General features: G+C 40.8%; 1 protein-coding gene across 1 annotated transcript; it reads left to right on the plus strand.

The window, feature by feature from the left end:
* The first annotated feature begins 7,752 nt into the window (after positions 1–7,752).
* Positions 7,753–10,357, plus strand: LOC139374927 (ADP/ATP translocase 2). Its single transcript, XM_071116172.1, has 4 exons — positions 7,753–7,984; positions 8,803–9,289; positions 9,422–9,562; positions 9,741–10,357. The coding sequence occupies exons 1-4, from the start codon at positions 7,874–7,876 to the stop codon at positions 9,896–9,898; spliced, it is 897 nt and encodes a 298-aa protein (XP_070972273.1). The 5' UTR covers positions 7,753–7,873; the 3' UTR covers positions 9,899–10,357.
* The last annotated feature ends 593 nt before the right edge of the window (positions 10,358–10,950 follow it).

Here is a 10,950-nt window from a genome sequence, read left to right on the forward strand (position 1 = left end):
GAGTTTTTCTTTCTCTCCCTCACCCCTTTCTCTTACTCTCACCGTTTTATCTGTCCCTCTCACTCCTCTCTATTCCTGAGTTGCTTTTCTCTCCACCCTCTTACTTTCTCTCTCTTCCTTTCAGTGGTGGAAAAAGTACTCAATTGTCATTCTTGAGTAAAAGTAAAGATACCTCAAGTAAAGATGACTTAAGTAACATTTTGTGAAAGTCATACAGTAAAATACTACTTGCGTAAAAGTCTAAAAGTATCTGGTTTTAAAAGTACAGTGGTGGAAAACGTACTCAATTGTCATACTTGAGTAAAAGTAAAAGGTACAAGTAAATCAAATTCCTTATATTAAGCAAACCAGACTGCACAATTTTCTGGTTTTTAAATGTAAGCACAGCCAGGGGCACACTCGGGCATAATTTACAAGCACATTATTTCTGCTTAGTGAGTCAGCCAGATAAGAGTCAGTAGGGATGAGAACGTGTTATATTGATAGGTGTGTAAATTGGACCATATTGCTGTCCTGCCTGAGCATTTGATATATAAGTAGTACTTTTGGGTGTCAGGGGGAGAAAAAAAAAAAAAAAATGTAAAAGTAAAAGTTGTCAAAAATATAAATAATAAAGTAGAGTACAGATATCCCCAAAAACTACTTAAGTAGTACTTCAAAGTATTTTTTACTTAGTTACTTTACAGCACTGGCTCCTTTTTCACACTGTTCTTTTTTGGTCACTCTTTCTCTTGTTTTCCTTCCCTTTCAATCCCCTCCTGCTCTCTTTCCGCTCTTCCCTCTTTCTCCCCCTCTCCCACCCCACCCCTTTTCTCTCACTCCCCCTCTTCCCTTTATTTCTCCCCGCCCCCCTTCTCTTTGCTCCAACTGACTGGGAGTCTCCAGGTCTTCCTGATTGGTCACAGGGATTTCTGAACTGGTGGCTCTCAGGCCTTCTCAGCCTTCACTGTAATGTGTTTATGCAGCCAGTTTGCCCTGACAGGGGAGACACACATACCTCCCGGTAGAGAGCTGCTGATGACAAACTCTCTCTTGCCATGCGCCCACACCCACTCACACATATACACACACACACCATTTGACACCCCGACAATGGCACCAAAGAGAAGAGGCAAATACTTAAATAATCTCCATTCCCCTAAATCCTGTGGTTTTGGGCTCCCCTGTCGATGAAGAGAAAGTGTTTAAAGCATCCTACCAAGTTTGAACTGAGATTGCTCTAAAGTGGGTGTATTGCGTCAGCATTGACTTAAAACAGAAAGGGCCATTTTGGCTCTGCATTGTTTGAATATATCCTATATCCTATATCCCTAACCCTGCCTTTTGTCTAGTCATCTTTCTATCTTTCTAGGGTTAGCCAATGCCCAGCCTTCTTTGACCCAGAGATTTCAGACCTGACGGTCTAGTAATTCCGTTTTTGGGGTTATGGTACAGTATCTGTCACAACCAATGTCACGATTTCAATATGTTGGAATTTAGACACTGCATTGTCAAGGCTGTTGCTGGGCAATACGGACTTTCTGCTCCCTCCAAAGATTTTCTATTGGGTTCAGGTCTGGAGACTGGCTAGGCCACTCTAGGACCTTGAGATGCTTCTTACGGAGCCACTCCTTAGTTGCCCTGGCTGTGTGTTTCGGGTTGTTGTCATGCTGGAAGACCCAGCCACGACCCATCTTCAATGCTCTTACTGGGGGAAGGAGGTTGTTGGCCAAGATCGTGATACATGGCCCCATCCATCCTCCCCTTAATACGGTGCAGTTATCCTGTCCCCTTTTCAGAAAAGCATCCCCAAAAAATGATGTTTTCACCTCCATGCTTCACGGTTGGGATGGTGTTCTTGGGGTTGTACTCATCCTTCTTCTTCCTCCAAACACGGCGAGTGGAGTTTAGACCAAAAAGCTCTATTTTTGTATCATCAGACCACATTGACATACTCCCATTCCTCCTCTGGATCATCCAGATGGTAATTGGCAAACTCCAGTCGGGCCTGGACATGCGCTGGCTTAAGCAGGGGGACCTTGTGTGCGCTGCAGGATTTTAATCCATGACGGCGTAGTGTGTTATTAATGGTTTTCTTTGAGACTGTGGTCCCAGCTCTCTTCAGGTCATTGACCAGGTCCTGCCATGTAGTTCTGGGCTGATCCCTCATCTTCCTCATGATCATTGATGCCCCATAAGGTGAGCCCCAGACCGAGGGTGATTGACCGTCATCTTGAACTTCTTCCATTTTCTAATAATTGCGCCAACAGTTGTTGCCTTCTCACCAAGCTGCTTGCCTATTGTCCTGTAGCCCATCCCAGCCTTGTGCAGGTCTACAATTTTATCCCTGATGGTTGGTAGGTGATCAAATACTTATGTCATGCAATAAAATGCAAATTAATTACATAAAAACCATACAATGTGATTTTCAGGATTTTTGTTTTAGATTCCGTCTCTCACAGTTGAAGTGTACATATGATAAAAATTACAGACCTCTAAATGCTTTGTAAGTAGGAAAACCTGCAAAATCGGCAGTGTATCAAATACTTGTTCTCCCCACTGTATACAGAAATAGAATTTTAAAAACAGTACACTCCGCTTCCTATGCATCATGTAAATACTCTAAAACCGGTTCATCTCAATATCTAATTTCCTTCATCTGAAAAACACAGGATAGGTGTAGTATTTCATCAAATGAGAGACTTAATTTCAACCAGTAGAGAATGTCAAACACTTTATTGAAAGAAGTTCATTATCCAAGTGTTATAAATACATAATACATGCATTATAAATATCATAATTGTAATATTATAAATACAAGTTCAATCTTTACTTCACTGCACATCTGGTGTGCATTATAAAAACAGGAAGAAAGAGGTGGCGATGAGAGAGATAAAAAGAAAGGGAAAGAGGTAAGAACAGAGGAGCAGGGAAGACAGCATATGATTAATGAATCACAGTGGTACCCTAATATTATCTCAGTTCATCACAATTACATAATAGTTTCTCTAGTTGTGTCTCCTAACCAGCCTTGGGCTCCCAGTCGGCCCAAAGGTTATCTTAAGAGCGGGTGAGGTGGCAATGACAGGACTGGCGGTTGGCATCCTCTCTCACATCAAAACATACCTGCAGACGAGAGACAGATGGAGAGAGATGGCATGTTTAAGCCATGCTTTAATTTTTTTTTATTCTAACACTAAGTCATCATAATCATCAGGAGGTGAAATGCAAAACTGACCTTGGATCATTAACTCTGGGACTACTGCATCTCTATTTATATTTCAATGTAAAGCATCTCTAATAACACTTCCTGTTAACCCGACCAAGTGACCTCACCTCTGATCACGCTGTGCCCTCTATGTTGCCAGTTCAGATGCGGGAGGGGTTCAGCGACACAGCTAATATTTTTATTTTTTATTGAACCTCTCTGGGATATGTGGGACGCTATCCTTATGGTATCCTTATGTAATACATGTATCACTAGCCACTTTATACTATACTATGCCACTTTGTTTACATACTCATCTCATTTGTACATACTGTACCCGATACCATCTACTGTATCTTGCCTATGCTGCTCTGTACCATCACTCATTCATATATCCTTATGTACATATTTTTTATCCCCTTACACTGTGTACAAGACAGTAGTTTTGGAATTGTTAGTTAGATTACTTGTTATTACTGCATTGTCGGAACTAGAAGCACAAGCATTTCGCTACACTCGCATTAACATCTGCTAACCATGTGTATGTGACAAATAAAATTTGATTTGATTTGATTTGGCCAAAAGCCAGTGAAAATGCAACATGTCACATTTCAAAAAGGCTTTTCGGCAAAAGCAAACGATGCTATTATCTGAGGGTAGCACCATAGTAAAAGAGAGAGAAGCATATTTCAACCCTGCAGGCGCAACACAAAACGCAGAAATAAAAATATAATTCATGCCTTACCTTTGACAAGCTTCTTTTGATGGCACTCCAATATGTCCCCTAAACATAACAAATGGTCCTTTTGTTCGTTTAATTCCGTCGATATATATCCAAAATGTCAATTTATTTGGCGCGTTTGATCCAGAAAAACACTGGTTCCAACTTGCGCAACTTTGCCAAAACATTTTTACAAACTACTTTTGTAATACAACTTTAGATATTTTTTTATGTAAATAATCGATAAAATTGAAGACGGGATGATCTGTGTTCAATACAGGAGGAAAACAAAATGTAGCTAGCTTTCTGGTCACGCGCCTCTATCTAACAGTACACTTCAAGTTACCCTCGTTCAAGATGGCAGTACTTCTTTATTACACAAAGGAAAAACCTCAACCAATTTCTAAAGACTGTTGACATCCATTGGAAGCGATAGGAACTGCAAGAAGATCCCTTAGAAATCTGGATTCCCAATGAAAACCCATTGAAAAGAGAGTGACCTAAAAAAAAGAAATCTGAATGTTTTGTCCTCGGGGTTTCGCCTGCTAAATAAGTTCTGTTATACTCACAGACATGATTCAAACAGTTTTAGAAACTTCAGAGTTTTTTCTATCCAAATCTACTAATAATTATGAATTATTCATTAATAAGTATTATTCATTATTATTAATTATCTTCTGGGGATGAGTAGCAGGCAGTTGAATTTCGGCATGCATTTCATCCGGAAGTGAAAATACTGCCCCGTCACCAAGAAGTTAACTAGGCAAGTTACACACAGCTGATATAACTTATAGGGCTTAGGGAGAAGGGGAGAGAGGGATGAAGTGAAGGAGAGAGACTGTTATTGAGAAAAGAAGGTAGGTAGAGACAGTGATCAACAGGAATCTGTGTGTGTGTCCACAGTAAGTGGCTGCATAGTACTTTATGCTGAAAAACATGCAGACACACGAGAACAAACAATATAGCGGAGTTATATAAATAATGAAGTGTCTTACTATTCTCCATGGTTGGCCCTCTTGCCTACTGTTTGAAGGTGGAAGGAGCCACAGTTATACACCTGAGCCTGCACAGCACAATCCATCAATCAGATTGATACATGAGTGTGTAGGTGTGAGTTATAGGGTGTCTAATTGTTCTACATTATTTCAATATGGGTGACTTAAAATAGTCTGTTTTGTTTTTGTACAGACATCACATCCTTACCTAAACAGCACCCTAACCTGAGAAGTAGAAATCAGTGTAATGTAGTCTATGGTGTTGCCAGGGAACAGCACCCTCTCGCTCTGCATTGTTGGACCCCATCCTTGAAACATCCTGCTGAGCAGCAGACTTCTCCACTGGCACATGGTTTCGAGCTGCAGATCCCCAACTGGTCCTCTTGTCCATCCTCATGAAGTTATATAGGACACAGGTAGCGTTCACACGTCTGAATTCCTCCAGGAGGCAGTTCCAGATGGCCCTGGTCACCCAACCTTGCAGTGCCCTACACGGTAACTGTAGGCAATCGTTTTGAAGGAATCTCCAGTTACAAGGTATCTGTAGGAATATGGAAGATAATGTTATTATTAGACTTTTACATCACCAGGTCATTGTGGATTACTAAAGTAGAACAAATAATGATAGCATTGGATTGATAGATGCATGTGCACACACATGTGCATGTGTAGCATGTGACAATATAGCAGGATCATATCAAGGATAGCATCACACATAAATACATAAATAACACTTGAAACTTGATGATGAGCTGATCATTTGAATCAGCTGTGCAGTGCTAAGGCAAAAACAAAAATGTGCCCCTCTGAGTCCCCAGGACCAGGACTGAGAACCACTGTTCTTCCTCTGCAGACAGGCTTTCACTGCTCTCTGTATCTGAGGACAGAAAACATCACAAGAAACAGACTTCAATATGCTCAAACTAGACAGAACTGAATATTTTGTTACTATTATCTCTGTCCTCACTTCTAGGCACTGGAACCTCACAAAAGTACCTGCCCTATCCAGAATAGCCTACTCTCTCACTTTGACAGTTGGGGCTGCTATCCTTTCACCCTCCTCCATGGTAGTTAGCTAGCTCCCTACAAATGCATTTTGAGTTTTTTTTTAGCAGTGATAAATACATCAAGATAGCCAGCTAATATGAAGTTAGGTAGCTGGAGATATTTAATCCACTTAGCCAGCCAACTATACAGTATGTAAAGTTGGCTAAATAGCTAAATAGCTACGTTAGCAGCTTATTTGAGTTAGCCTGCACTGTAGCTAGTTAGCTAATAATACATCGTTTTTTTGTACATTTTAAAAATGTATTTACTTATTTGAATATGTTCTCCCAGCCATGTGCACGATTGGAAACAGTGCAGCAAAGTTTGTTTGTCACCAGAGCGTTTTAGAGAATATTACTATTCAACTATTTACCCATTTAATAACCAGACCTTCATACAAACTTGCTCTGCTGAATTCTTAACGCACAATCGAACATGCTGCTATGTGCTGTCATATGCAGATAGAACGCCCACAAGCGAGCAGCATTTAACCGCTTGCTAGTGAACACTAGCTGTTACTCGCATCACTCTTACTCGTTGCATAACTGCAGTCATATAGTGAAAATAAATCCCACCTATTCATTTGCGTAATTAGCATATTGCAATGTACGTGAGCGTAGGATTTGGTCCCATTCCAAGGCACAGGTCAAGTTCCTACTCACGTCGAGGACGGAGCGACGCACTTGTAGGCTAATTATCGGTAGACGTCGAAGCCCCCTGCGCGCACACATGACTTATTCGTGCAAGATCTCTTCGATCTCCACGCTGCAGCTATGGGTCTCATGGAAAGGCTGACGCGAGGAGCATTTACAGACTAGTAACGTTGTGCCTGGAGTTTGAAACGAGGTGGGCTTCTATAATCACACAGACCCATTAGCCTATTAGTTATCAACGGCTGGCATTCAGCTACGTTATTATTTGTGAAAGGGCAAATCAATGGTCTTGGTGCAGATATTTTATAATTAACCTGGTAATCAGGGTTGTAAGTATAGGCAAAGCCTATAGGGAAATAGTAGGCTATATTCTTCCCAAACAGTGCAGACTATAGACAGCAAGTAGGCTGACTTAACATTTATTTGATTAAAAACATTATTTTAGGTACATTATCGGGGCGGCAGGGTAGCCTAGTGGTTAGAGCGTTGGACTAGTAACCGGAAGGTTCAAACCTGCCCCTGAACAGGCAGTTAACACAAACGCATCATATGCTACAGGTCAGGCTATGAAGCAAATCATTAATAACATCACATTTTTAAAGAGTTGGCAAGCGAAGCCAAAGTCTTCAAAGTCGCATGCGCATACCAGCAACAATGTCACCTTCTCGCCCTCGCTGTTAACGTGTGCATTTTAATGGCCTCATTGCGAGGCCTATCACATTTATCAGAACAATAAGACCTATTTTGAATTATGAAGATACATTTAAAAGCTAAGTTTAAAATTACATTTTAAAAACATAGCCTACCCATGCGTTAATTTCACATTGTATCATGGTTCCCACCCTAAACTGCGATAAAACTTTGGCCTAAAGAATAAATAGTAGCCTACATAAATAATGATAAATAGCTGCGATGTTGTGGTGTTATTAATTATCAGAATAATAAATATTATCTAACACCACGGTGTCATTGGAAAATGACTTGAATTTGCCCTTTAAAAGCCCCTTAGTGTTCCATTAAACTTTATTTAATGGACATGGCTAAGATTTGAACCTTAACCTAGGATATTTATTTAGCCTCGCCAATCTGTTCGGCCGTCTGCATATCCATCATCCCCAAATTCTCGCGATATATAGCCCAGATATATTAGGCGGGATGGGGGCGCTTCCTCCACTTGGAGGGGCGTTGGGTTTCTTTGAGGGTGTCTTGGTGAGGACTGTCTGGAACATTTAGGGTCTGACCTCTACTCCACGAGGAGGACCTTGAAAACATGTCGGACGCGGTGGTTAGCTTCATTAAGGACTTTTTGGCCGGTGGCATTGCTGCTGCCATCTCCAAGACAGCTGTTGCTCCAATTGAGAGAGTAAAGTTGTTGCTCCAGGTAAGCCTAAGTGAGAATAATTGTTTTTCAGTCTCAGCCATAAAGTTACTATATTATTGGTTATCCATTGAGTGCGCAGAAGTCACACTTTGAGAGTAAGATTGTAATAAAATTAGATACATTTCGCAAATGCAATTCCTGCAGACAGACATGCGAAAAGCGCTTTGGAGACGTTTCTTACGCACGTGACTTGTAGCTGTCCAAGGTGCTATAGAGCTTTCTAATTGGATTCGATAGGACTCAGGAGTTGGCCTTTCGTTCACCGAATCATATAAAACCGAATCATATGAATTTCAGGTTATTAAAGAAAAAGTACTATTTTGAATAACAAGTTAATTCATTTGATGTGTTCTTTATATTTTTAGTGTTGATTTCAAGTACACGTAATGTTATGTTTCGATTAATAGGATCATAATTAATTACGCCAAAATATCGATAATCGTTTGGATATAAGAGCAGCGATATTTTGTTTAGGCCTAGGCTACAGCTAAATTTATCCAGACGCATGCAACCCAATACGCACAGACCGTGCTCAAGTGACATGAAGCAATGGCCAGTGTACAACAGCGCTGAGATAACAGAAATTGCACACATGCATTCGTACAAACCCGTGATTATTATTGAATTAAAGTGAATTAGGAATTTGTCCCAACAACAAACTCAATATTTTTAGGCTCTTGCTATAAGATAAACCTCAGATGCTAAATACAAAGTAGGCCTAAAGCACAATGAGAAAATCCGATTGACATGCTTTTTTTTGCTTACTGAATTGAGGATAAATTTAACAATTATTTGTCTTCTGTTGTTCTGCTCTCCAGGTCCAACATGCCAGCCAACAAATCACAAAGGAAATGCAGTACAAAGGGATCATGGACTGCGTCAGGAGGATTCCCAAGGAGCAAGGCTTTATCTCCTTCTGGAGAGGCAACCTGGCCAATGTGATCCGTTACTTCCCCACCCAAGCCCTCAACTTTGCATTTAAGGACAAGTACAAGAAGATCTTCCTTGGAGGAGTGGACCAGAAGACACAGTTCTGGCGTTGGTTCGCCGGTAACCTGGCATCTGGTGGCGCAGCAGGTGCCACCTCTCTTTGCTTCGTTTACCCACTTGACTTCGCCAGAACCAGGCTTGCGGCCGACATCGGAAAAAGCGGAGCCGAGAGAGAGTTCAGCGGTCTTGGCAGCTGTCTCAGCAAAATCTACAAAGCCGACGGTATCAAGGGTCTGTACCAGGGATTCAACGTGTCTGTCCAAGGCATCATCATCTACAGAGCTGCTTACTTCGGAGTCTACGACACAGCCAAGGGTGAGGAGCATGAGCTAAAGTCAAATCATAAATCTAAGTAGCTGTTTGCAATTGGGACGTTGTTAAAAGTAATGTATTTTACAAAGAAATAGGCTCAGAATCCCAATTATGTTGCTCTACGTCATCTTCTAGGTATGCTGCCCGACCCCAAGAACACGCACATCTTCGTCAGCTGGATGATTGCCCAGAGCGTCACCGCAGCCGCCGGTATCATTTCATACCCCTTTGACACCGTCAGACGTCGTATGATGATGCAGTCAGGACGCAAATCAGGTGAGCCAGTTGTAAGCCTACTCGTTGATTCACATCCATGAATGGCCTACTGTAACTGATCCATGGAAATATTCCATTGGTTTTATGGACGCGCACATTACGCTTGGCAAAAGTAATTGAGTTTCCTACAGTAGGCCTATATATCTCATTTTAATGATCAATGTGTCAAATTCAATAGCGGACATCATGTACACTGGCACAATCGACTGCTGGAAGAAGATCGCCAAGAACGAGGGAGGAAAAGCCTTCTTCAAGGGGGCCTGGTCCAACGTGATCCGAGGCATGGGCGGTGCCTTCGTCTTGGTGCTCTACGACGAGATCAAAAAGTACACATAAGCATTCACAACTCCCTAAGGAAACCCTTCACCACGTCTTAATTGTATCATATAATGATAACAGCTTGGGTGAATTATCGGGGTAGATGTGTATTCTATTGAGCCAGCCCAGGAGTTGGTTGCTAGTTATCCTTCTCGCCAGTGTATTTGGTCAAGTGAGCAACGCACCGACTCTGAAACCTGTATATATCTTACCCAAGATGTACAAAAAAAACACCTCCAGGCCTACCAGTTGACTGTCAAACTGGTACAGAAAAGTTTTTTTTCAATTGAATTACATGCCTACTGCAAACAGATTGCATCCACTTTTCTCAGTTCTTTCTCTCATAGTAAGCAAAAGGAATGTACTCTTCACAGCAACTGCTGTCTACCAAGGACCTTATGTTCCTGTGTTGTGTATCTCATGTGTCCCACAATAAACATTATTTTAATAAGAATAAAGATGAAAAATACCTACTAAGCCCTCTGCTTTGGTGCATTCCTTTGTCATTCATATTTGTTTCATTGAAATATTGTAATGTATACAATATATAACATAATATAGAGTATAACATAACAATAGGTCAAAACATTTAGGTAAGGTTTACTAGTTCCAGGCTCTGACTTGGGCTATTATAGGATTAGAAATATCCATCCCATTTCCTTGGGCTTCTATAGAGATCCTTCTATTGGGAGCCAACCTAGATGGGAATCATATAGCACCGTGTCTCATTAGCTGCCATGCTTCATAGTCTGTTATGTATGTAACAGATGCAATACAAATCCAATATTACTCTCATTTTTTCAAATATCAGGTTTTACCAGTCTATACATACACATTACTATAAATGTTGGGTGAAGGGGTGACATAAAATATACAAATGTATTACTTTTCATGTGCTAACCATCATAAACCAATTTATTTGAGTAAGCTTATAGTACTAATTAATTACAACTACTGATTAAGTATTTTCCTTGTTTTGTTCTCTTATGACTTATATCAATCAAATGTATTTATAAAGCCCTTCTTACATCGTCTGATGTCACAAAGTGCTGTACACAAACCTAGCCTAA

This window comes from Oncorhynchus clarkii, chromosome 19 (assembly GCF_045791955.1).
Source record: "Oncorhynchus clarkii lewisi isolate Uvic-CL-2024 chromosome 19, UVic_Ocla_1.0, whole genome shotgun sequence".
In the NCBI taxonomy this organism is placed as follows: domain Eukaryota; kingdom Metazoa; phylum Chordata; class Actinopteri; order Salmoniformes; family Salmonidae; genus Oncorhynchus; species Oncorhynchus clarkii.

Coding starts and splice junctions, on each gene's coding strand:
- LOC139374927 (XM_071116172.1), top strand. CDS start 7,874: ATGTCGGACGCGGTGGTTAGCTTCATTAAGGACTTTTTGGCCGGTGGC. Junction 7,985..8,802: donor GAGTAAAGTTGTTGCTCCAG/GTAAGCCTAAGT, acceptor TCTGCTCTCCAG/GTCCAACATGCCAGCCAACA. Junction 9,290..9,421: donor AGTCTACGACACAGCCAAGG/GTGAGGAGCATG, acceptor GTCATCTTCTAG/GTATGCTGCCCGACCCCAAG.